At 34.6% G+C, this 27,549-nt stretch overlaps 1 protein-coding gene across 2 annotated transcripts; it reads left to right on the forward strand.

The window, feature by feature from the left end:
- The first annotated feature begins 7,520 nt into the window (after positions 1 to 7,520).
- LOC137654899 (coiled-coil domain-containing protein 43) lies at positions 7,521 to 26,995 on the forward strand. 2 transcript variants are annotated; one of them, XM_068388814.1, is made up of 5 exons: positions 7,521 to 7,714; positions 12,658 to 12,747; positions 15,268 to 15,390; positions 15,790 to 15,956; positions 26,394 to 26,995. In XM_068388814.1, the coding sequence occupies exons 1-5, from the start codon at positions 7,547 to 7,549 to the stop codon at positions 26,470 to 26,472; spliced, it is 627 nt and encodes a 208-aa protein (XP_068244915.1). In that variant the 5' UTR covers positions 7,521 to 7,546; the 3' UTR covers positions 26,473 to 26,995. The 2 variants fall into 2 exon arrangements, with proteins under 2 accessions (XP_068244915.1, XP_068244916.1); XM_068388815.1 differs by lacking the exon at positions 26,394 to 26,995 and having other exon boundaries at positions 15,790 to 15,960.
- Positions 26,996 to 27,549: the final 554 nt, after the last annotated feature.

The following is a 27,549-nucleotide window of genomic DNA, read 5'->3' on the forward strand; positions in this document are numbered from 1 at the left end:
GTAAACACGAGAAATGGTGATTTATTATGGAAACAGGAAACATAATCTTGATAAATCTTAACTGATGTAAGAAATCTGTCATATACAGTTTATCAAAGTGACCTAACCTAACCTGGTATCACCTGCCCAAGGCCTTCGCCCCTAGACACTTTAATCTACAACTCTTTTTCGTCTATAGGCCTAATTGTTGGTCTTACAATAAATTTGTTAAGTACTCATTTTCATTTTTCACTTGATAACAAATATATTGAGTGGCTTTCAATGGCCCCTAAAATTAACAGCTCAATAATAATAATAATAATAATAATAATAATAATAAACCCATCACCGCTTTACGTTCACGCTCCAGACACACATTTAAACCTCGCCCTTATACAAAGGCCCAATTACTTCTGGGAACATAGAGGAAAAGTAAAGAATGTCTAACCATATGATAAGGACTGGAATTTTTGAGTGGCAGAGGTAAAAGGAGACCAGTAGGCCTACTTACAATGACAGATTGCGTAGGCCGAGCTCTACTTTTACGTAAGCCAAGAGATCCGGAAACAACATTAAAATATCATCAGCCGTAACTAGTCCACTGTAGAACAATGGCCTCAGACGTGTCCTTCCACTTACGTCGCAAAATTCCTTAGTTCGTCAGTCTTTCGTTTTCTCTTCCTTCCCCTGCTTCTTTTGTAATCTCTAGGGACCAATTCTGTTATTCTTAAATTAATTGTCCATCTATTATCTGTCATTCTTAAATGTCCTGACCATGCCATGCCCATTTCTTTTTCTTACATGTTAGTATATATATATATATATATATATATATATATATATATATATATATATATATATATATATATATATATATATATATATATATATATATATATATATATATATATATATATATATATATATATATATATAATACACACATATAATGTATACACACACACACACACACACACACACACACACACACACACATATATATATATATATATATATATATATATATATATATATATATATATATATATATATACAAAGATGTGAATTGTGAAGGTTGTATGCCTTGCATGATGACAGAGAGAGAGAGAGAGAGAGAGAGAGAGAGAGAGAGAGAGAGAGAGAGAGAGGGGGGGGGGAGTTTCTATAACACCGAATGTATATCACGAATTATAAAATATACAGTACACAATAATTGATCTTCGTCGACATTGATTTCTTCTCTATTGCCTCAGTAAATCGTTACAAGAAAATATAGCTGAATGAGACCTAAGAATAGTCGAACACCAAGCAATGCCTTGTGACTCATCCCTAGTTATTTAAGAATTAATATGATTGAATACAATTGAATGTGCGTTTGTATGTACGTGTGCTTTCTACCGAAACACGTGGTTCTACACAAATCGCCCTATAAACAGACCTATACCTAGTGTATACAGTAGTCTACATAAGAAAATTGTTCCTGTTAACCTTTATAAATTATATATTAGTGGTCTACTTATAGTATTACTTTATTTAAGTAAAAAGGAGACTTGTATATTCATGCAGACCAGACCTATACCTAAGCAAGTGTATATAGTGGTCTACATAAGAAAATTGTTCCTGTTAAGCTTTAGAAATTATATATTAGTAGTCTACTTATAGTATTACTTTATTTAAGTAAAAGGGGACTTATATAGTCATGCAGACGAGGGTACACACCCACACTGGAAGTGCCTAGAATCATGCAATTGAATTTAGATCACGCTTACCTTAAATTACAGTACTCCTGGTATCCCAAAACGGCGTACCACAGGCTGAACATGGTCGAAATTGTTCGCTTACACTACAAATATCTTACAAGGAACAAGGATCACGATATCTTAGGGGTTTCGTTATCACAGAAATGTGCAAATACGAATTAGGAACGAATAAACTAAGAGGGGCCCAAACCTTGCGTCGCTCTTATGGGGTCGGTTGTGCACCAAAATCATCTCAGGTGGTGGCAACCTTGCATCCGTTGTTGCCAACGCGCGCTTGATGACGAAATCGCAAACGAACATTTATTATATTGAGTAATTATTCGAATAAATCTCTATAAAACCTATAGACATTAAATAAAAGATAAATGTATTTTAATGATTGTTGCGAGAACAATCGCTCATTTTAAAATAGCTATTTAAAAGGGTTTCAATGGTGGGTTGGGACTAGCGAGACAAAATCAATGCTGGTAACACCGCAAGAGAGACTATTGCAGAAAATGGGTTAATGTTTGAACAATTCATAAACTATGAAATGTATTAGTATTCTGGTATAATTTGGTTTGCGGCTTGGAAGTTTATTTCCTTTGTTTAAGTAACCTTAAATTCGCATATAATACATAATTTTACATAAACGTAGCTCTAGGCCTAAAATGCATAAGACGTCTAGGCTAAAGTACTCGGAAACAAGGTCTTAAAAAATATTATGCTTCAGGAAATTAGGCCTATATATAACAGATCTCTCGTGTAATAAAATCTTACAGTTTTGAAATGTGTAACATATATTTCTCGTCGTTAGTTTACATACATATGAAGTACTACACAAACTGAACAGGTTTAGAAGGATTTTCTTGACTCCAAAGGACACAACAAATAGGTTGTAACCGTTTCTAGTCCACTGCAGGACAAAGGCCACAGACATGTCTTGTCCTTATTCATGCCTGGGGTTTGGTTAGTATTTCATCACCACGCTGGCCACTGTGGATTGCTGTTGGTAGAGGACTTTAGCTTGATAGCTCACAACAAACCAACCTAATATGTGTGTGAACCTGACTAGTACAGCTTTGCTGATCATAACACTCAGAAATGGTTTTAATTTACTTATAAATGAACTGGAATCGAGAAATCTGCTTTCAGAAAATCAGATGAAACAGAATATTTAGGAGAATAAGATGACCACTGAAAGGAACGAAACAGACACTGAACCGTGAAACTTCATTAGACCTAACTCGCAAGTTTACGGTCTTAAAGACGGGTTTTACACGGTCGAACTGTTCGTCGAACTCGGTTGTCGAACCTGCTTGTCAAACGCTTCGAAGAGGTGGAACCAGTCACAATTGCATATGGTTTGTGTAAAATGAAGCCCCGCCCACAAAAGTCAGGCGAGAACAGACTCTCTTCGAACCGTTTGACGAACGTGTTCGACAATCTAATACCCCGTTCACACGTTCGAACATCACTTCAAACACTGTCGAACCGCGTTAGACCGTGTTAATCCCGCTTTAAATCGAACGCATTGACTTAGCTACTGTCTGATTGCTAAACAAAAATACTTAATTACTAGTGTACATCTATCAACAATCAAAGGCCTAGGCCTGGAGAGGGTTCAGAAGAGGCCTATGCATAGAGAGGGTTCAGAAGAGGCCTAGGCCTAGAGAGGGTTCAGAAGAGAAGTCTAGCGATGATTTGTATGGCCAACTTCCTTGGTCTATAAAAGCATAAAAATATAGAATTTGAGGATCATACATTTCCCATAAAAAAAATAATCCAAATCATTGAATAAATTTGTTAATATATTTATACAATAAGCCCTGAAAGTTATCCTGGTAAAAAATAAAGTGGTTCAAAGTTCTTATAGTTTTTAAAGGAATTATTCATGTTGACGTTGTTGCTGTTCTTAAAATATTTACTTTTTCCTTGTTTCGTTTCCTTACTGGGCTACTTTCCCCGTTGGAGCCCTTGGGCTTATAGCATACTGCTTTTTCAACTACGCTTGTAGCTTAGCAAATAATAATAATAATAATAATAATAATAATAATAATAATAATAATAATATCCCACATGGAAACCCTGTGCCCTACTTATACAAGGCCTGCAAGACACTGCTAAAAAACTACCAAGCTTTAGTGTGACTCGAACTCCCGTCCAGCATATTGCCACGGTGGTTAGCTCAATAAAGTATCTAGGAACAATTATTTCAAACAAAAGAAACCGTTTCCACGAAAATAAAGCAGAAATATTCAATAAACCATTCATAAATCAAACAGTCTCCATCTTAAGTAGAAATACGCCCATTACTACACAGTATTCTAGAAGTTTTATCCCAGCTGTTACCAGGTTGTGGAATGACCTTCCTAATCGGGTAGTTGAATCAGTAGAACTTTGAAAATTCAAATTTTGCAGCGATATTTTTATGTTGAACACGATGATATAGGTCCCCTTTTACAGTTTATTTATAATAGATCTATTTTAATGTTGTTACTGTTCTTAAAATATTTCACTTCATTTGTTCATTACTTCTCTTGTAGTTTGCTTCCTTATTTCCTTTCCTCACTGGGCTATCTTTTCTTACCTTGGAGCACTAAGGGCAAAAGTTAGGTTCTTCTGTTACTAGGCCAAAAATATGAAAACAAAACTCAACTATGTAAAACATATCATGAAAGATTATTATTATTATTATTATTATTATTATTATTATTATTATTATTATTATTATTATTATTATCATCTAAACTACAACCCTGGTTGGAAAAGCAGGATGGTATAAGCTCAAGGGCTCCAAGAGTTGGAAAAGCAAGATGTTATAAGCCCAAGGGCTCCAACAGAGAAAAATAGCCCAGTAAGGAATGGAAATAAGGAAATAAACTACAAGAGAAATAATGAGCGTCTAAAATACAATATTTTAAGAGCAGTGTCAACATTAAAATAGATCTTTGATATATAAACTATAAAAACTTTGTTAAAAAGTTTGTCAAATTTTAGAAATAATATACGAAATAGAAAAATAACAATTAAACAGTATCTTCAAGTTCTGAACTTAAGTTTGAATTAAGTAATAAAGTACTAAAATTATCAGAAGACTTAACAATAAGGAGGAATATATAAAAGAGAAAAACACTAAAAGGTATACAGTACTAAAGGTTGCAACCACACACTAATGAGGGTTAACAGCAGAAACAGGAATATGGCCAGGTGAAAATAGAATAGAGTATAAAATGGTGATGCTTTTTCATAACATTAGATAATAAACGATTAGTTAAGGAGATAGTGGAAGACCAAATAAGAGAATCATATGGGGAATGTAAAAAAAAAAAGTAATATAGATGTGTGTAAAAAATATATTAAAATTGAAGTAAGGAAGTATAAAAAGCAAGAACTCAAGAAAAAAATAGATAGTAAAGTGGCAAATGAAATTAAGAGAAATATAGACGAAAATAAAGCAGAAATTACCAAATTGAGGTTTGAGATTAGTAATAGCAGATGATATTCCATAGCAGAACTTAACACCAAGGAAGCTGTAATAATTATGAAAACAAAATTGAATATGAGAGAATTCAAAGAAAATGATAGAAACAGGAACGACAAGATTAGGCTTTGTGTATTGTTTTAGTTCAGGCAGATGATACAACTGAGCATATGTTTAGCTGTAAGGAATTTCTAAAATTTAGAAGCAATGGCATAGAATTAGGGAAGTTAGAAACAGCAACTAAAGAAGTTGATCGCTATATTAAGACGGATTTTGGAAGTTAGAAGTAAAAGTATGCTATTTTGCTGTCTGTATAAGAGATAACTATTAACAATACACTTTCTGCAGACCCACGCTCCTGGTAGTGTACCCATAATCATAGTGTTGTGGAAAGGACAACGAGTAACCAGGAACCAGGATTCAGTGAAAAAAGTACACAGTAGATTTGCAGTGGAGGAAGAAATGTGAAAATGCTGATGTAAAATACAAATTATGTGAAAAATGAAGAAGAAATTTCGATGAGAAAGATTTGATGCACTTAATAGACTACAAAAAAACTAAATACCATAAAAAACGCTCACAAAAGAAAGAAGACGTAATAAAAATCCTGCAACTATTTGAAATATAAAATGAGAAAAATATTAAAATATATAAATATTATTTACAAATTGTTGAAAGCCATAAAAGAAATATTAAACGAAGTCTAAAACGCTGCAAAAAGTGAAAAGTCAACAAAGAAAATTCACACAGGGTCGCCGTTACAAAGACTATGTCTCTTCACAATAATGGACTACTGTTCTGGATAGAAAAGAAAATATTGAATAAGTAAATTACTTGACAAATTTGCCTTTGAATGAGAATATTTGCATTACAAAGAGAACTTACAAATAGAATTTAATATCCATTAGATGCAATTGTTACTGAAATTATGCTGACAGCAATTTAAGAAACAATATTTTATGGCAAATTACTTGTTGGTCTAGAAACCCGGCAACTAAAAATAGGGTCTAAATGGAATTATCTTCCCTTGGATATAAACATTTACAAGATAAAGTATCTTTATATAATGGCTGTGAGATAGGCTGGAAATATGATGGATAATTTTGATATATAAAATAATGAATTGTTCCAGAGGCATCTAGATAAAGCGTAAGAATTCATACTTTGAAACAATCTTAGGGAGTGGAATTATTGGATAAAAATATTCGCACTTATTATATTTCATTAATAAAAGTATAAAATTATATATAAAATTATTTTAAAACTGTTTAAAACCTAAATAAAATAAAAATAATAGATTTAATCTAAAAAAAATAAACTAAAAACATTACTAAATCTTACGCTTGGATTTTCAGAGGATAAAAATATTCGCACTCATTATATTTCATTAATAAAAGTATAAAATTATATATAAAATTATTTTAAAACTATTTAAAACCTAAATAAAATAAAAATAATGGATTTAATCTAAAAAAAAATAAACTAAAAACATTACTAAATCTTACGCTTGGATTTTCAGAGGATAAAAATATTCGCACTTATTATATTTCATTAATAAAAGTATAAAATTATATATAAAATTATTTTAAAACTATTTAAAACCTAAATAAAATAAAAATAATGGATTTAATCTAAAAAAAAATAAACTAAAAACATTACTAAATCTTACGCTTGGATTTTCAGAGGATAAAAATATTCGCACTTATTATATTGCATTAATAAAAGTCTAGAATTATATATAAAATTATTCTAAAACTATTTAAAACCTAAATAAAATAAAAATAATAGATTTAATCTAAAAAAAATAAACTAAAAACATTACTAAATCTTACGCTTGGTTCGCACTTATCATATTTCATTAATAAAAGTATAAAATTATATATAAAATTATCTTAAAACTATTTAAAACCTAAATAAAATAGAATTAATAGATATAATCTAAAAAAATAAACTAAAACATTACTAAATCTTACGCTTGGATTTTCAGAGGATAAAAATATTCGCACTCATTATATCTCATTAATAAAAGTATAAAATTATATATAAAATTATTTTAAAACTATTTAAAACCTAAATAAAATAAAAATAATAGATTTAATCTAAAAAAAAAATAAACTAAAAACATTACTAAATCTTACGCTTGGATTTTCAGAGGATAAAAATATTCGCACTCATTATATCTCATTAATAAAAGTATAAAATTATATATAAAATTTTTTTAAAACTATTTAAAACTTAAATAAAATAAAATAGATTTAATCTAAAAAAAATAAACTAAAACATTACTAAATCTTACGCTTGGATTTTCAGAGTATGGCTTCTTCCTTCTAGATCAAAACAAGACATGGCGGAAGCTCTACCATGCGATTTCGATACCTGGTTGAAGGACACCTTAGTGGGATTGAACACAGATGACGAGGTCTTTAGTCCCTACATAAAAGGTATATTAGAGAGCGAGGAGAACGATGACGAAAAAATGGAAGCTCTTCAAGGAATTCTTACGGAGATAACGGTAGGGAGAAAGCGGAAACTCTCTGTCTTTGTATCGTTTGGGACTATGTGCAGGATGCGAAAAGTAAATTTGTCCTTGATAATTTTAGGTCTTATATTTATTGTCATTGTCCTTTCTTTGCTTCATGTAATCCATATAAGGTTCAGGAAGCATATATAGCTTTTAATTTATGTATTAGATTATCCCTGTCGTAAGGGTAATGCAAAATTACTAGGCATGAGCTTCCAGATTGTAAAATCACTTGAACATTACCGTAGAAGAACCGATAATTAAAGTCTTTTAAGGAAAAATGGAAGCTTTTCTTCTTTTATGAGCGTTTGATAGTGTAGATTTGACAATTAACAAGGACTATGTGCTTTAGGATTATCAAAATTTAAGAATACACAACAATAAAATCTTGTACAAGGTAGACTTCACTAAAGTATTTTGTGTGGATTAAAGTCATTGGTGTCTACAGTAGGTCAAGTGAAATGGTGCAGATACAGGCTAAAGAAGGACCTATATAATAGGCATTAATTTTAATAATTCGTTACTTTGCGCACTATCACAACGGTAATAGATATTGAAACCTCGTGATCCTGTATATAATGTGCATTAATTTTACTGATTCCTTACTTATGCGCCATCTCAATGGTATTATATATTGAACAACATGCTCCTCTGTATAATGTTCTTTAATTTTAATTCCTGACTCGCGCACTATCATAATGGTAGTAGAAATATTAAGACCATGATCTTACCTAACCCAACCTAGGATACCATCCTTTCCTATTGGATCGTATTTCCCCTCCGTTGCTTATGTAAACAGATCTACCATAGGCTCCTTTGCTCTTACTCATTACATATTGAGGTATGTAAAAAATCCTATCCGAATTTGGTGGGTGCATAGTACATAGGGAATGATATTGAAGGTTGAAGTTTGAAAAAATTAAATGGCCGAAGTAGGCTTGTTCTGCTGTAGGATTACAATTAAAGCAGTGGCTTACCACTGAAGGTGAAAGTTAGGTATCGACTAAGACTTAATGAAATATACTGTTAAGATCAATCAGTCACACTAATGCTATCAGGAATATCCTGACAGTTTTTTTAAGTTTTCCAAAAGGATAAGCATGCAATCAGTCACCCGACTTTATACACACTACCGGTCAGAAGAGAGCAAAGCCGCTGCCCATCCTTTTCTCCTATTGGACAATTAGTCCCGGGTGACCGATTGATATAAGTTTTATAAGTTACTCCTACCATTTCTCACTCCATGGTAGAGATGCTAACAGGCTCATTTGGACCTTCGTATGATTGGCTGATTTGGACCTTTATCCAGGCTTATTTTGACCTTTGTATGATTGGCTGATTTGGACCTTTATCCAGGCTTATTTTGACCTTTGTATGATTGGCTGATTTGGACCTTTATCCAGGCTTATGTTGACCTTTGTATGATTGGCTGATTTGGACCTTTATCCAGGCTTATGTTGACCTTTGTATGATTGGCTGATTTGGACCTTTATCCAGGCTTATGTTGACCTTTGTATGATTGGCTGATTTGGACCTTTATCCAGGCTTATGTTGACCTTTGTATGATTGGCTGATTTGGACCTTTATCCAGGCTTATGTTGACCTTTGTATGATTGGCTGATTTGGACCTTTATCCAGGCTTATTTTGACCTTTGTATGATTGGCTGATTTGGACCTTTATCCAGGCTTATGTTGACCTTTGTATGATTGGCTGATTTGGACCTTTATTCAGGCTTATGTTGACCTTTGTATGATTGGCTGATTTGGACCTTTATCCAGGCTTATGTTGACCTTTGTATGATTGGCTGATTTGGACCTTTATCCAGGCTTATGTTGACCTTTGTATGATTGGCTGATTTGGACCTTTATCCAGGCTTATGTTGACCTTTGTATGATTGGCTGATTTGGACCTTTATCCAGGCTTATGTTGACCTTTGTATGATTGGCTGATTTGGACCTTTATCCAGGCTTATGTTGACCTTTGTATGATTGGCTGATTTGGACCTTTATCCAGGCTTATGTTGACCTTTGTATGATTGGCTGATTTGGACCTTTATCCAGGCTTATGTTGACCTTTGTATGATTGGCTGATTTGGACCTTTATCCAGGCTTATGTTGACCTTTGTATGATTGGCTGATTTGGACCTTTATCCAGGCTTATGTTGACCTTCGTATGATTGGCTGATTTGGATCTAATATGTATTGGCATACTGTAAATGTAATATTGTTTTAATCTTTGAAATCCAATGTCTATTGGAAATCTAATCTTCTCTCGTTTCTAGGACCATTTATTTTGTACAATTACCTAATGCTCAAATTTTTTAAATAGTTCATTTAAACAAAGCTAAAAAATATAGCCAAAATTAACCCAAATTCACCTTAAATACCCCCATTGATTTACACTGGTACATATACTGTATATGTACAAATCTCTTCAGTAGCTGGCCAGTTATTTTCCTTTCATTATAGCCCAACCACAGTTAAATGACACGCCATTGTAGTTCCTTGACCTGCTTTCTCTGATGTTTCTTTAATTTGCACTCCTTAAGTAGCTTCATCTGATTTGCTATTTCCTTTGCCTTTAACCCTTTTACCCCCAGGCTATTTGGAAACTTCCAACCCTTAACACCCAGGGGTTATTTTTTTTTTTCAAGCACATTTTGCAGTATATATATATTTTTTTAATTGCTCTAACAGTCTTAATTTTTGTCATAGAGAGGTCAGGTTGGTCTCATTCTCTTGGAAAATGCCTGAAGTTTCTCAAAAAAAATTATCAAAATTATGCAAAAAAAAAAAATTTAAATAGCAATTTTTTGGAAGGACGTACCGGTACGTCCATGGGGGTAAAGGGATGAGTTTTGTGAAACTTACCAGTATGTCCTTTGGGGGTAAAAGGGTTAAGTATAGTAAAGATATAAGTGATTAAAATGCGTGGTTACCTTTTATGGTCTTTTCATTCAGCTTATGATACCACCCCTCCACATCATTGTTTGTCCTAATACTGCGCCAAAACACGACCAGTTCTCCATTTTCCACCCCTGACTCTGCGACCACGTTTTGTCAACATAATCCATAGACTCCCTAACTGGCCCAATTACTCCCTCCTTGTCTGAAAGTAATTTTCACTTTCCTCAGACAGACTAAATCCATAGAGGATACATTGGCTAAATTCATCAAAGGATAGCCAGTTCCTTGTGATGTGCATTGCCTATCTAACCAAGGCAAGTGACCCCTACATTGTGAAGTAGATGATGATGGATAGAGAAGTATTGATTTAAAAGCTCAAGATAGAGATGACTGGCAAAATCTAACTGAGGCCCTTTGTGTTAACAGGCGTAGGAGAAGATGATGGTGATGCCTGAAAGTTCATCAAACGATTCCCCATGGGGCAAAAATGGTAAAGCAAGGACCTTTTTTATTAGTTTGTACACACTATCTCGCAGTACAGAACAAGATTTGAAGCCCCTACACACTATCTCGCAGTACAGAACAAGATTTGAAGCCCCTACACACTATCTCACAGTACAGAACAAGATTTGAAGCCCCTACACACTATCTCACAGTACAGAACAAGATTTGAAGCCCCTACACACTATCTCACAGTACAGAACAAGATTTGAAGCCCCTACACACTATCTCACAGTACAGAACAAGATTTGAAGCCCCTACACACTATCTCACAGTACAGAACAAGATTTGAAGCCCCTACACACTATCTCACAGTACAGAACAAGATTTGAAGCCCCTACACACTATCTCACAGTACAGAACAAGATTTGAAGCCCCTACAAACTATCTCACAGTACAGAACAAGATTTGAAGCCCCTACACACTATCTCACAGTACAGAACAAGATTTGAAGCCCCTACACACTATCTCACAGTACAGAACAAGATTTGAAGCCCCTACACACTATTTCACAGTACAGAACAAGATTTGAAGCCCCTACACACTATCTCACAGTACAGACCAAGATTTGAAGCCCCTACACACTATCTCACAGTACAGAACAAGATTTGAAGCCCCTACACACTATCTCACAGTACAGAACAAGATTTGAAGCCCCTACACACTATCTCACAGTACAGAACAAGATTTGAAGCCCCTACACACTATCTCACAGTACAGAACAAGATTTGAAGCCCCTACACACTTATCTCACAGTACAGAACAAGATTTGAAGCCCCTACACACTATCTCACAGTACAGAACAAGATTTGAAGCCCCTACACACTATCTCACAGTACAGAACAAGATTTGAAGCCCTAGTTCCTGTACTTTTCGTGACAGTGCTTGAGCAAAATGGGAAGCACAATCTGTGAATTACGGTGCCATTAAATGCCGTTCTCAGAGCCTTGCACAAGCCTGCCTCAAAGTCAAGCACAAATGACTATATTTTAGAAGGTGCTGGTAAAAAGTCAAGATAGCATTGAGAATGCTTTAAAGTGTTTGCCAGATATTACAAAACAAAGGGGAATCTGTTTCATACAATCATCAGTTTTGATAAAACAATGAATAGACCTTATTTGGTACAGTACAAGGAAATTTTACAAGTTTCATCTATGTATCATGTTTTGCACCTAACCAAACTCTCTTTGTTTTGTCGTACAAAATATACAATGTCTTGGAGCCAACTCATTCTTGTTTTTTTTTGGAATTTGTTGTTGTTGGGTTTTTCGTTTACTTATATCAAATGACATTTGTATGAATACAAATCATCCAAAACTAAGGTTCGAAACAGGTGAGCAAATGGTCCAAATTAGCCTAGACAATTGTCCAAATCAGCCTAGTAAGTAGTTTGAATTAGCCAAGATTAGCCTTGATTCCAGTAGAGAAGTTTATTCCACTTTAACAAAAGATTGTTTATTTATTGTCGGTGACATTCTGATCTCTTTGAAAAATTATATATTATTACTTTCATCCTTTTTTTCCAGGAAAGTGGAATTGATGAGCTTTGTCAAGACATATTGAAAAAATGGACCCTGATTGAAGAAGAAAAGGTTCCAGAAAACAATAAGAGCAGGGTAAGTAGCTGTTGTTTTAGACAGGCAGTCCTGTGTTTTGAAACAAATTATATTTTAGTGCCTACCCATCAATTATATTTTGTTCCTACACGAATACAAACATTCGTCCTTTAATAGGATATCAGTGACGCCTGAAACTTAACCATTGAGATTTTCAACAAGCTATAGGCAGATACTAGCCCAGCCAACACACTAAGTAACCACTTTGATTTCAGCAGCTGAGTAATACATGTGTACTCAAGTGCTATCACACTTTGCTTTTTCGTAATTTTTCCGTTTTACTTGCAGATTGGTGTGTCTGGCAAATGGGGAAGCACATGTTCCTGGCTGTAGGTATAGAATCTTTAGGAGCTTGACTACCACAGATCCTCATTCTTTGTGCCCTTCTTGGTAGGTCATGACTACTTGCATTCATCACCCTGAGAGGAATGTACAGTGTGGTTGTCCTACCAGTGGGTCTAGTACGGCCAGAGGGGTAGGAAGAAGTTCAAGTTGGATTCTTTTCCTTCAGGGTCTTCTAATGCTTTTACTCCCTCCTCCGAGGGGAAGTCGAAGGAGGAGGATGCACTATAACCATATAGAAGAAGGTACAGTATTCACTTTCTTTCAGGAAACCTGAAATTTACAGATAATGACGTCCTAAGAACACTGTGGCCATCTCTAGGTACTGTATTTAGAGTATTTCGTTGACAGGAAAACTTGCAAGCCCTAGCAACATCTAGAGCTAAATCTTCTACTGGGACGTAACTTTAGTCTTCCAGGTTCTTATGCATTACCCTGTTTGAGCCTTTGATGAGGTCGTCAGACAGGGATGTGGCTTGCGAGACTGTCTTTGTGCTAGCTTTAGCATTGGCGAGGGATGTAAGGTTTCCTTTAGTTTTGTACCCGACTTCGTGGCCAAAACCCAGAACCCGGCAGTGTATGACCCCAGGTTCTAGTCCTTCTCCATCCCCTCTCTTTGGAAGGTGTCAGGTGGTGATTGAGAGGAAATGAGGACTCTGCAGTGCTATCTGGAAAGGACCCGACACCTCAGACCTGAGTATCAGGAGCTTTTTGTTAACACTGGCAGGTCCAAGAAAGAGGTGTCAAGGTCAAGGGACACATTGGCCTTGTGAGACAATCCTTAGAGCTTACTCCTCTATTGATGAGAGGGTTGAGGTCCCAGCTAGGACCAGAGCTCACGAAGTCAGGGGTATTGGCCTCACTCTTCCATTTATGAAAAACATGTGTGTGCCAAGTGTCATAGGCTGGTGCCTAAGAAAAGGGAGATCACCTTTGCGGCCTTTTACATGTGGGAGTATATCCACAAGTACCCTGACACCATTAGTAGTTATTTAACACTAGTAGTAGTTATTTAACTTTAATAACTAACTCCTTTCTGTGCTGAATCAATCTTCCTAATTAAAGGACTCGGGCTTGTATGGCTAGGAAAATTATAAATTACTGTACTTTAAAAATGTGATTTTGACGAAAGAAACCCCTATTTTTGAGATATTTGATCTCCATGACCCTACCTCTTCCCTAGCCTCATGCAGTGGAGTATAGCAATTGTTTATCACTTGGGAATTGAGAGTTTTCTCCAACTGGGTTGATGGTTCTTTTCTATGAAGTGATGCCACAATAATGACGTTGCTTATAGCAGACGAATTTCAGCATTAGAGGTGCTGTGTTTCGCCTGAACTCGAACATCGCCCTTATTGTTATTATCATTATTATTACTTCTTGTTAAACTACAACCCTAGTTGGAAAAGCAGGGACTCCAACATGGAAAATAGCCCAGTGAGGCAAGGAAATAAGAGAAGTAATTAACAATTGAAATAAAATATTTTAAGAACAGTAACAACACTATAATAAATATTCATATAAAATCTATGAAGAGGAAGAGAAAGAAGATAGAATAGTGTGCCCGAGTGTTTCTCACATGATAAATCTGCCCTAAAACAGGGAAGCCTATTTCTTTGATGTTTGTCATATTGGATTTCCTGTTTTAGTCTTTCTCAGGAAAATACTTGGAGACCACATAGCACCTCCCCAAGAATATGTTTTTTCTTCATCAAAATCCTATATTTGTATTTGTATAGATTAAGCCTTGGGGCATTACTATATACAGTACAGTATTATATGGATTGTGATTTCATATAGGAATACTAAAATGTTCAGTAAAACCCTGTATCGTATTAACCCTTTTACCCCCAGGCTATTTGGAAATTTCCAACCCTTAACCCCCAGGGGGTTATTTTTTTCCCAGCACATTTTGCAGTATATTTTTTTTAAATTGCTCTAACAGCCTTATTTTTTGTCATAGAGAGGTCAGGTTGGTCTCATTCTCTTGGAAAATGCCTGAATTTTCTCAAAAAATTATCAAAAATATGAAAAAAAAAATTTCTATAGCATTTTTTTGCAAGGACGTACCAGTACGTCCTTTGAGGGTAAAAGGGTTAAAGTTGCACAGGAAGGTAAATGTTTGTTTGATATTCAAAAATTTTTTTCATGTAAATTAACTTTAAAAGTTTTTTGCAGGATGAACTCGATGCGAAAATTGCGAAAATAATGGAAGAACAGGCCCAGTGTGTTACTCAAACAAAAACTATATCAAAAGAACAAGCAAAACTAAAGAGTGCCATTCTAGCCCAATACGCACAGGTAGGTGTCTACAGTGTTTATTGAAAGTAAATCATTTTGGTATTTTGCTTTGATTAATATGATTATTTTAATATTGATTTAAAAAATCTTTAAAGACGACTTAAAATTGGATCATCATTGGATTTACATTAGCTAATTCTGTAATATAGTAGTACTATAAGTACTGGTTTCTGTTTGACAAAGCATTTAAGTTACAACCAATAGTCTATAGTTCTTCTGACACAACCAATAGTCTATAATTCTTTAAAATTCTTCTTTTTGTTGAAATGACAGTACTATTCGCATCACCTCTGTCTTTCGTGTATTGGCTTCGCACTGATGTGTTGGAGATTAATAATGGTGTATTTATTCAATTTATTATTTTTCTTCCTCATATTGTAATTTGGGTTATCTCGTCAGGTGTCCGATGGCGAGGTAACGGATGACGAAGAAGAGGGCGATAGTGGAGGCGGTGGCTTCTGTTTAAAGAATACGAACGCAACAGATGTGGTGAGGGCGGAACGAGAAAGAAGAGACAAAGACAAAGAAGAAGCGCAGCGTAAGAAGGAAAAGGACAAAGAGGACAGGTAAAGCATAGTTGAATGGCCTGTATGTTTATACGTATAAGTCCTCAACTTATAAACTTGATGGGTTCCAAGAAACTTTGCAAGTCAAATTTTGTTAAATTTGGCTTCACCTAACTCGCATGCTCATAATTTTCAGCTGCAAAGGTCAAGAAATACTCTCATTTCACATTGCAAATGTCATCTTACTGCATTTAATTATATAATATTGTTTCATTATGAACTTTCAATAAAAATATCTGAAGTTTATGATTTTAGTTGGATTTGTGTTTGTATCTTTGAATTTTTGTAAGTTGAATCTCCGAATGGTTGCAAGTTGATTTTGTGTTTTGTATCTCTGAATGTTTGCAAGTTGATTTTGTGTTTTGTATCTCCGAATGGTTGCAAGTTGGATTTGTGTTTTGTATCTGAATGTTTGCAAGTTGGATTTGTGTTTTGTATCTGAATGTTTGCAAGTTGGATTTGTGTTTTGTATCTGAATGTTTGCAAGTTGGATTTGTGTTTTGTATCTCCGAATGGTTGCAAGTTGAATTTGTGTTTTGTATCTCCGAATGTTTGCAAGTTGGATTTGTGTTTTGTATCTCCGAATGGTTGCAAGTTGGATTTGTGTTTTGTATCTGAATGTTTGCAAGTTGAATTTGTGTTTTGTATCTCCGAATGGTTGCAAGTTGGATTTGTGTTTTGTATCTCCGAATGTTTGCAAGTTGGATTTGTGTTTTGTATCTCCGAATGGTTGCAAGTTGGATTTGTGTTTTGTACCTGAATGTTTGCAAGTTGAATTTGTGTTTTGTATCTCCGAATTGTTGCAAATTGAATTTGTGTTTTGTATCCGAATGGTTGCAAGTTGGATTTGTGTTTTGTATCTGAATGTTTGCAAGTTGAATTTGTGTTTTGTATCTCCGAATGGTTGCAAGTTGAATTTGTGTTTTGTATCTCCGAATGGTTGCAAGTTGAATTTGTGTTTTGTATCTCCGAATGGTTGCAAGTTGATTTTGTGTTTTGTATCTCTGAATGTTTGCAAGTTGATTTTGTGTTTTGTATCTCCGAATGGTTGCAAGTTGAATTTGTGTTTTGTATCTGAATGTTTGCAAGTTGAATTTGTGTTTTGTATCTCCGAATTGTTGCAAATTGAATTTGTGTTTTGTATCCGAATGGTTGCAAGTTGGATTTGTGTTTTGTATCTGAATGTTTGCAAGTTGAATTTGTGTTTTGTATCTCCGAATGGTTGCAAGTTGAATTTGTGTTTTGTATCTCCGAATGGTTGCAAGTTGAATTTGTGTTTTGTATCTCCGAATGGTTGCAAGTTGATTTTGTGTTTTGTATCTCTGAATGTTTGCAAGTTGATTTTGTGTTTTGTATCTCCGAATGGTTGCAAGTTGGATTTGTGTTTTGTATCTGAATGTTTGCAAGTTGGATTTGTGTTTTGTATCTGAATGTTTGCAAGTTGGATTTGTGTTTTGTATCTGAATGTTTGCAAGTTGGATTTGTGTTTTGTATCTCCGAATGGTTGCAAGTTGAATTTGTGTTTTGTATCTCCGAATGTTTGCAAGTTGGATTTGTGTTTTGTATCTCCGAATGGTTGCAAGTTGGATTTGTGTTTTGTATCTGAATGTTTGCAAGTTGAATTTGTGTTTTGTATCTCCGAATGGTTGCAAGTTGGATTTGTGTTTTGTATCTCCGAATGTTTGCAAGTTGGATTTGTGTTTTGTATCTCCGAATGGTTGCAAGTTGGATTTGTGTTTTGTACCTGAATGTTTGCAAGTTGAATTTGTGTTTTGTATCTCCGAATTGTTGCAAATTGAATTTGTGTTTTGTATCCGAATGGTTGCAAGTTGGATTTGTGTTTTGTATCTGAATGTTTGCAAGTTGAATTTGTGTTTTGTATCTCCGAATGGTTGCAAGTTGAATTTGTGTTTTGTATCTCCGAATGGTTGCAAGTTGAATTTGTGTTTTGTATCTCCGAATGGTTGCAAGTTGAATTTGTGTTTTGTATCTCCGAATGTTTGCAAGTTGGATTTGTGTTTTGTATCTCCGAATGGTTGCAAGTTGGATTTGTGTTTTGTATCTGAATGTTTGCAAGTTGAATTTGTGTTTTGTATCTCCGAATGGTTGCAAGTTGGATTTGTGTTTTGTATCTCCGAATGTTTGCAAGTTGGATTTGTGTTTTGTATCTCCGAATGTTTGCAAGTTGAATTTGTGTTTTGTATCTCCGAATGGTTGCAAGTTGAATTTGTGTTTTGTATCTGAATGTTTGCAAGTTGAATTTGTGTTTTGTATCTCCGAATGGTTGCAAGTTGAATTTGTGTTTTGTATCTGAATGGTTGCAAGTTGAATTTGTGTTTTGTATCTCCGAATGGTTGCAAGTTGAATTTGTGTTTTGTATCTCCGAATGTTTGCAAGTTGAATTTGTGTTTTGTATCTCCGAATGGTTGCAAGTTGGATTTGTGTTTTGTATCTCCGAATGGTTGCAAGTTGGATTTGTGTTTTGTATCTGAATGTTTGCAAGTTGAATTTGTGTTTTGTATCTCCGAATGGTTGCAAGTTGGATTTGTGTTTTGTATCTCCGAATGGTTGCAAGTTGGATTTGTGTTTTGTATCTGAATGTTTGCAAGTTGAATTTGTGTTTTGTATCTCCGAATGGTTGCAAGTTGGATTTGTGTTTTGTATCTCCGAATGTTTGCAAGTTGGATTTGTGTTTTGTATCTGAATGTTTGCAAGTTGAATTTGTGTTTTGTATCTCCGAATGGTTGCAAGTTGGATTTGTGTTTTGTATCTCCGAATGTTTGCAAGTTGGATTTGTGTTTTGTATCTCCGAATGGTTGCAAGTTGGATTTGTGTTTTGTATCTCCGAATGGTTGCAAGTTGGATTTGTGTTTTGTATCTGAATGTTTGCAAGTTGAATTTGTGTTTTGTATCTCCGAATGGTTGCAAGTTGGATTTGTGTTTTGTATCTCCGAATGTTTGCAAGTTGGATTTGTGTTTTGTATCTGAATGTTTGCAAGTTGAATTTGTGTTTTGTATCTCCGAATGGTTGCAAGTTGGATTTGTGTTTTGTATCTCCGAATGTTTGCAAGTTGGATTTGTGTTTTGTATCTCCGAATGTTTGCAAGTTGAATTTGTGTTTTGTATCTCCGAATGGTTGCAAGTTGAATTTGTGTTTTGTATCTGAATGTTTGCAAGTTGAATTTGTGTTTTGTATCTCCGAATGGTTGCAAGTTGAATTTGTGTTTTGTATCTGAATGTTTGCAAGTTGAATTTGTGTTTTGTATCTCCGAATGGTTGCAAGTTGAATTTGTGTTTTGTATCTCCGAATGTTTGCAAGTTGAATTTGTGTTTTGTATCTCCGAATGGTTGCAAGTTGAATTTGTGTTTTGTATCTGAATGTTTGCAAGTTTGAATTTGTGTTTTGTATCTCCGAATGGTTGCAAGTTGAATTTGTGTTTTGTATCTCCGAATGGTTGCAAGTTGAATTTGTGTTTTGTATCTCCGAATGGTTGCAAGTTGAATTTGTGTTTTGTATCTCCGAATGGTTGCAAGTTGAATTTGTGTTTTGTATCTGAATGTTTGCAAGTTGAATTTGTGTTTTGTATCTCCGAATGGTTGCAAGTTGAATTTGTGTTTTGTATCTCCGAATGTTTGCAAGTTGAATTTGTGTTTTGTATCTCCGAATGGTTGCAAGTTGGATTTGTGTTTTGTATCTCCGAATGGTTGCAAGTTGGATTTGTGTTTTGTATCTCCGAATGTTTGCAAGTTGGATTTGTGTTTTGTATCTCCGAATGGTTGCAAGTTGGATTTGTGTTTTGTATCTGAATGTTTGCAAGTTGAATTTGTGTTTTGTATCTCCGAATGGTTGCAAGTTGGATTTGTGTTTTGTATCTCCGAATGTTTGCAAGTTGGATTTGTGTTTTGTATCTGAATGTTTGCAAGTTGAATTTGTGTTTTGTATCTCCGAATGGTTGCAAGTTGGATTTGTGTTTTGTATCTCCGAATGTTTGCAAGTTGGATTTGTGTTTTGTATCTCCGAATGTTTGCAAGTTGAATTTGTGTTTTGTATCTCCGAATGGTTGCAAGTTGAATTTGTGTTTTGTATCTGAATGTTTGCAAGTTGAATTTGTGTTTTGTATCTCCGAATGGTTGCAAGTTGAATTTGTGTTTTGTATCTGAATGTTTGCAAGTTGAATTTGTGTTTTGTATCTCCGAATGGTTGCAAGTTGAATTTGTGTTTTGTATCTCCGAATGTTTGCAAGTTGGATTTGTGTTTTGTATCTCCGAATGGTTGCAAGTTGGATTTGTGTTTTGTATCTCCGAATGTTTGCAAGTTGGATTTGTGTTTTGTATCTGAATGTTTGCAAGTTGAATTTGTGTTTTGTATCTCCGAATTGTTGCAAATTGAATTTGTGTTTTGTATCTCCGAATGGTTGCAAGTTGGATTTGTGTTTTGTATCTGAATGTTTGCAAGTTGAATTTGTGTTTTGTATCTCCGAATGGTTGCAAGTTGAATTTGTGTTTTGTATCTCCGAATGGTTGCAAGTTGAATTTGTGTTTTGTATCTCCGAATGGTTGCAAGTTGGATTTGTGTTTTGTAACTCCGAATGTTTGCAAGTTGGATTTGTGTTTTGTATCTCCGAATGGTTGCAAGTTGAATTTGTGTTTTGTATCTCCGAATGGTTGCAAGTTGGATTTGTGTTTTGTATCTGAATGTTTGCAAGTTGGATTTGTGTTTTGTATCTCCGAATTGTTGCAAATTGAATTTGTGTTTTGTATCTCCGAATTGTTGCAAATTGAATTTGTGTTTTGTATCTCCGAATGGTTGCAAGTTGGATTTGTGTTTTGTATCTGAATGTTTGCAAGTTGAATTTGTGTTTTGTATCTCCGAATGGTTGCAAGTTGAATTTGTGTTTTGTATCTCCGAATGGTTGCAAGTTGGATTTGTGTTTTGTATCTGAATGTTTGCAAGTTGAATTTGTGTTTTGTATCTCCGAATTGTTGCAAATTGAATTTGTGTTTTGTATCTCCGAATGGTTGCAAGTTGGATTTGTGTTTTGTATCTGAATGTTTGCAAGTTGAATTTGTGTTTTGTATCTCCGAATGGTTGCAAGTTGAATTTGTGTTTTGTATCTCCGAATGGTTGCAAGTTGAATTTGTGTTTTGTATCTCCGAATGGTTGCAAGTTGGATTTGTGTTTTGTATCTGAATGTTTGCAAGTTGAATTTGTGTTTTGTATCTCCGAATGGTTGCAAGTTGAATTTGTGTTTTGTATCTCTGAATGGTTGCAAGTTGGATTTGTGTTTTGTATCTGAATGTTTGCAAGTTGAATTTGTGTTTTGTATCTCCGAATGGTTGCAAGTTGAATTTGTGTTTTGTATCTCCGAATGGTTGCAAGTTGAATTTGTGTTTTGTATCTCCGAATGGTTGCAAGTTGGATTTGTGTTTTGTATCTGAATGTTTGCAAGTTGAATTTGTGTTTTGTATCTCCGAATGGTTGCAAGTTGAATTTGTGTTTTGTATCTCCGAATGGTTGCAAGTTGGATTTGTGTTTTGTATCTGAATGTTTGCAAGTTGAATTTGTGTTTTGTATCCCAATGTTTGCAAGTTGAATTTGTGTTTTGTATCTCCGAATGGTTGCAAGTTGGATTTGTGTTTTGTATCTCCGAATGTTTGCAAGTTGGATTTGTGTTTTGTATCTGAATGTTTGCAAGTTGAATTTGTGTTTTGTATCTCCGAATGGTTGCAAGTTGAATTTGTGTTTTGTATCTCCGAATGGTTGCAAGTTGGATTTGTGTTTTGTATCTCCGAATGGTTGCAAGTTGGATTTGTGTTTTGTATCTGAATGTTTGCAAGTTGAATTTGTGTTTTGTATCTCCGAATGGTTGCAAGTTGAATTTGTGTTTTGTATCTCCGAATGGTTGCAAGTTGAATTTGTGTTTTGTATCTCCGAATGGTTGCAAGTTGGACTTGTGTTTTGTATCTGAATGTTTGCAAGTTGAATTTGTGTTTTGTATCTCCGAATGGTTGCAAGTTGAATTTGTGTCTTGTATCTCCGAATTGTTGCAAGTTGAATTTGTGTTTTGTATCTCCGAATGGTTGCAAGTTGAATTTGTGTTTTGTATCTCCGAATGTTTGCAAGTTGAATTTGTGTTTTGTATCTCCGAATGGTTGCAAGTTGGATTTGTGTTTTGTATCTCCGAATGGTTGCAAGTTGGATTTGTGTTTTGTATCTGAATGTTTGCAAGTTGAATTTGTGTTTTGTATCTCCGAATGGTTGCAAGTTGGATTTGTGTTTTGTATCTCCGAATGGTTGCAAGTTGGATTTGTGTTTTGTATCTGAATGTTTGCAAGTTGAATTTGTGTTTTGTATCTCCGAATGGTTGCAAGTTGGATTTGTGTTTTGTATCTCCGAATGTTTGCAAGTTGGATTTGTGTTTTGTATCTGAATGTTTGCAAGTTGAATTTGTGTTTTGTATCTCCGAATGGTTGCAAGTTGGATTTGTGTTTTGTATCTCCGAATGTTTGCAAGTTGGATTTGTGTTTTGTATCTCCGAATGGTTGCAAGTTGGATTTGTGTTTTGTATCTCCGAATGGTTGCAAGTTGGATTTGTGTTTTGTATCTGAATGTTTGCAAGTTGAATTTGTGTTTTGTATCTCCGAATGGTTGCAAGTTGGATTTGTGTTTTGTATCTCCGAATGTTTGCAAGTTGGATTTGTGTTTTGTATCTGAATGTTTGCAAGTTGAATTTGTGTTTTGTATCTCCGAATGGTTGCAAGTTGGATTTGTGTTTTGTATCTCCGAATGTTTGCAAGTTGGATTTGTGTTTTGTATCTCCGAATGTTTGCAAGTTGAATTTGTGTTTTGTATCTCCGAATGGTTGCAAGTTGAATTTGTGTTTTGTATCTGAATGTTTGCAAGTTGAATTTGTGTTTTGTATCTCCGAATGGTTGCAAGTTGAATTTGTGTTTTGTATCTGAATGTTTGCAAGTTGAATTTGTGTTTTGTATCTCCGAATGGTTGCAAGTTGAATTTGTGTTTTGTATCTCCGAATGTTTGCAAGTTGAATTTGTGTTTTGTATCTCCGAATGGTTGCAAGTTGAATTTGTGTTTTGTATCTGAATGTTTGCAAGTTTGAATTTGTGTTTTGTATCTCCGAATGGTTGCAAGTTGAATTTGTGTTTTGTATCTCCGAATGGTTGCAAGTTGAATTTGTGTTTTGTATCTCCGAATGGTTGCAAGTTGAATTTGTGTTTTGTATCTCCGAATGGTTGCAAGTTGAATTTGTGTTTTGTATCTGAATGTTTGCAAGTTGAATTTGTGTTTTGTATCTCCGAATGGTTGCAAGTTGAATTTGTGTTTTGTATCTCCGAATGTTTGCAAGTTGAATTTGTGTTTTGTATCTCCGAATGGTTGCAAGTTGGATTTGTGTTTTGTATCTCCGAATGGTTGCAAGTTGGATTTGTGTTTTGTATCTCCGAATGTTTGCAAGTTGGATTTGTGTTTTGTATCTCCGAATGGTTGCAAGTTGGATTTGTGTTTTGTATCTGAATGTTTGCAAGTTGAATTTGTGTTTTGTATCTCCGAATGGTTGCAAGTTGGATTTGTGTTTTGTATCTCCGAATGTTTGCAAGTTGGATTTGTGTTTTGTATCTGAATGTTTGCAAGTTGAATTTGTGTTTTGTATCTCCGAATGGTTGCAAGTTGGATTTGTGTTTTGTATCTCCGAATGTTTGCAAGTTGGATTTGTGTTTTGTATCTCCGAATGTTTGCAAGTTGAATTTGTGTTTTGTATCTCCGAATGGTTGCAAGTTGAATTTGTGTTTTGTATCTGAATGTTTGCAAGTTGAATTTGTGTTTTGTATCTCCGAATGGTTGCAAGTTGAATTTGTGTTTTGTATCTGAATGTTTGCAAGTTGAATTTGTGTTTTGTATCTCCGAATGGTTGCAAGTTGAATTTGTGTTTTGTATCTCCGAATGTTTGCAAGTTGGATTTGTGTTTTGTATCTCCGAATGGTTGCAAGTTGGATTTGTGTTTTGTATCTCCGAATGTTTGCAAGTTGGATTTGTGTTTTGTATCTGAATGTTTGCAAGTTGAATTTGTGTTTTGTATCTCCGAATTGTTGCAAATTGAATTTGTGTTTTGTATCTCCGAATGGTTGCAAGTTGGATTTGTGTTTTGTATCTGAATGTTTGCAAGTTGAATTTGTGTTTTGTATCTCCGAATGGTTGCAAGTTGAATTTGTGTTTTGTATCTCCGAATGGTTGCAAGTTGAATTTGTGTTTTGTATCTCCGAATGGTTGCAAGTTGGATTTGTGTTTTGTAACTCCGAATGTTTGCAAGTTGGATTTGTGTTTTGTATCTCCGAATGGTTGCAAGTTGAATTTGTGTTTTGTATCTCCGAATGGTTGCAAGTTGGATTTGTGTTTTGTATCTGAATGTTTGCAAGTTGAATTTGTGTTTTGTATCTCCGAATTGTTGCAAATTGAATTTGTGTTTTGTATCTCCGAATTGTTGCAAATTGAATTTGTGTTTTGTATCTCCGAATGGTTGCAAGTTGGATTTGTGTTTTGTATCTGAATGTTTGCAAGTTGAATTTGTGTTTTGTATCTCCGAATGGTTGCAAGTTGAATTTGTGTTTTGTATCTCCGAATGGTTGCAAGTTGGATTTGTGTTTTGTATCTGAATGTTTGCAAGTTGAATTTGTGTTTTGTATCTCCGAATTGTTGCAAATTGAATTTGTGTTTTGTATCTCCGAATGGTTGCAAGTTGGATTTGTGTTTTGTATCTGAATGTTTGCAAGTTGAATTTGTGTTTTGTATCTCCGAATGGTTGCAAGTTGAATTTGTGTTTTGTATCTCCGAATGGTTGCAAGTTGAATTTGTGTTTTGTATCTCCGAATGGTTGCAAGTTGGATTTGTGTTTTGTATCTGAATGTTTGCAAGTTGAATTTGTGTTTTGTATCTCCGAATGGTTGCAAGTTGAATTTGTGTTTTGTATCTCCGAATGGTTGCAAGTTGGATTTGTGTTTTGTATCTGAATGTTTGCAAGTTGAATTTGTGTTTTGTATCTCCGAATGGTTGCAAGTTGAATTTGTGTTTTGTATCTCCGAATGGTTGCAAGTTGAATTTGTGTTTTGTATCTCCGAATGGTTGCAAGTTGGATTTGTGTTTTGTATCTGAATGTTTGCAAGTTGAATTTGTGTTTTGTATCTCCGAATGGTTGCAAGTTGAATTTGTGTTTTGTATCTCCGAATGGTTGCAAGTTGGATTTGTGTTTTGTATCTGAATGTTTGCAAGTTGAATTTGTGTTTTGTATCCCAATGTTTGCAAGTTGAATTTGTGTTTTGTATCTCCGAATGGTTGCAAGTTGGATTTGTGTTTTGTATCTCCGAATGTTTGCAAGTTGGATTTGTGTTTTGTATCTGAATGTTTGCAAGTTGAATTTGTGTTTTGTATCTCCGAATGGTTGCAAGTTGAATTTGTGTTTTGTATCTCCGAATGGTTGCAAGTTGGATTTGTGTTTTGTATCTCCGAATGGTTGCAAGTTGGATTTGTGTTTTGTATCTGAATGTTTGCAAGTTGAATTTGTGTTTTGTATCTCCGAATGGTTGCAAGTTGAATTTGTGTTTTGTATCTCCGAATGGTTGCAAGTTGAATTTGTGTTTTGTATCTCCGAATGGTTGCAAGTTGGACTTGTGTTTTGTATCTGAATGTTTGCAAGTTGAATTTGTGTTTTGTATCTCCGAATGGTTGCAAGTTGAATTTGTGTCTTGTATCTCCGAATTGTTGCAAGTTGAATTTGTGTTTTGTATCTCCGAATGGTTGCAAGTTGAATTTGTGTTTTGTATCCCAATGTTTGCAAGTTGAATTTGTGTTTTGTATCCCAATGTTTGCAAGTTGAATTTGTGTTTTGTATCTCCCAATGTTTGCAAGTTGAATTTGTGTTTTGTAACTCCGAATGTTTGCAAGTTGAATTTGTGTTTTGTATCTCCCAATGTTTGCAAGTTGAATTTGTGTTTTGTAACTCCGAATGTTTGCAAGTTGAATTTGTGTTTTGTAACTCCGAATGTTTGCAAGTTGAATTTGTGTTTTGTATCTCCCAATGTTTGCAAGTTGAATTTGTGTTTTGTAACTCCGAATGTTTGCAAGTTGAATTTGTGTTTTGTATCCCAATGTTTGCAAGTTGAATTTGTGTTTTGTAACTCCGAATGTTTGCAAGTTGAATTTGTGTTTTGTAACTCCGAATGTTTGCAAGTTGAATTTGTGTTTTGTAACTCCGAATGTTTGCAAGTTGAATTTGTGTTTTGTAACTCTGAATGTTTGCAAGTTGAATTTGTGTTTTGTATCTCCGAATGTTTGCAAGTTAAGGACCTTCTTATAAGTTTTATGAATTTGTCATTATATTGGTTGAATGAAATAACAGCAGCCTCAATGAAATCCTTAATTTACAGAGCCAAGCAGAAGTCTAAAGACGAAGAGAGGAAGGAGAAGGAGAAAAAGCGAACTCAGAAAGGGGAGAGGAGACGGTGATCGGAAACGTCGTTAGTCTCCCACAAAAAAAAACTTTTATACAAGCTTACGTGTAACTTCCTGTTAGATTTCAGAGACTGGTGTAGTTTTGGTACTTGTGGCTAGAAATGTGGAAAAAAATGTTGAGTAATTTTTAGATAATGTGAAAAAAGTTGTAAAGCCTTTAGCTGGTTAACCAACTTAAGGACTGGTGTAGTTTTTGGAATTTCAATTTGTCTGTAGGTGTACAGTATGTGAAAAATATTTTGATAATTTAATGGTAGGAACTTATTATAACAGTTGTACAGTTAAAGCTTTTGCTGGTTATCTAACCTTGAGGCCTTGCATGAAAGGCTTTTATTGTCATTGAAACTAATAATACTGTATTGCTGTAAATTTTGTCTATAGGAACTTTAAACTTTTCTCAAGTTGTAGGCAACTAAAATTTTTGGTCCTGTATTTTATTTTAATTACGCCCTATTTTGTACCGAATTATTGCGTATGATAATTCAAAGATTGTGTATGATGACTAAAGGATTGAAAAGTGTCAATAGTGGTTTTGATTACAGTATTTCAAAGATCCAGTTTCTTGCTGCTACATTAAGTTTTGAAGACTTCTTTCTACCTGAATTTAAATTTTATACTTAAGCACAAATTTGGGATGTGGATCATTATTATTATTAACCCTTTTACCCCCAGGCTATTTGGAAATTTCCAACCATTAACCCCCAGGGGGTTATTTTTTTCCCAGCACATTTTGCAGTATATTTTTTTTTAAATTGCTCTTGATTTTTGTCAGAGAGAGGTCAGGTTGGTCTCATTCTCTTGGAAAATGCCTGAATTTTCTCAAAAAATTATAAAAAAATATGAAATTTTTTTTTTATAGCATTTTTTTGCAAGGACCTACCGGTACATCCATGGGGGTAAAGGGATGGCTTTTGTGAAACGTACCAGTACGTCCTTTGGGGGTAAAAGGGTTAAGCACAAATTTGGGATGTGGATCATTATTATTATTAATAATATGGGGAGATTATCCAGCCCTATGGGATGTGCATCATATGGTGGTCATTACTAAGTAATATTTATTTAACCTTGAAA

This window comes from Palaemon carinicauda, chromosome 16 (assembly GCF_036898095.1).
Source record: "Palaemon carinicauda isolate YSFRI2023 chromosome 16, ASM3689809v2, whole genome shotgun sequence".
In the NCBI taxonomy this organism is placed as follows: Eukaryota; Metazoa; Arthropoda; class Malacostraca; order Decapoda; family Palaemonidae; genus Palaemon; species Palaemon carinicauda.

Coding starts and splice junctions, on each gene's coding strand:
- LOC137654899 (XM_068388814.1), top strand. CDS start 7,547: ATGGCGGAAGCTCTACCATGCGATTTCGATACCTGGTTGAAGGACACC. Junction 15,391..15,789: donor TTCTAGCCCAATACGCACAG/GTAGGTGTCTAC, acceptor TTATCTCGTCAG/GTGTCCGATGGCGAGGTAAC. Junction 15,957..26,393: donor GAAAAGGACAAAGAGGACAG/GTAAAGCATAGT, acceptor CTTAATTTACAG/AGCCAAGCAGAAGTCTAAAG.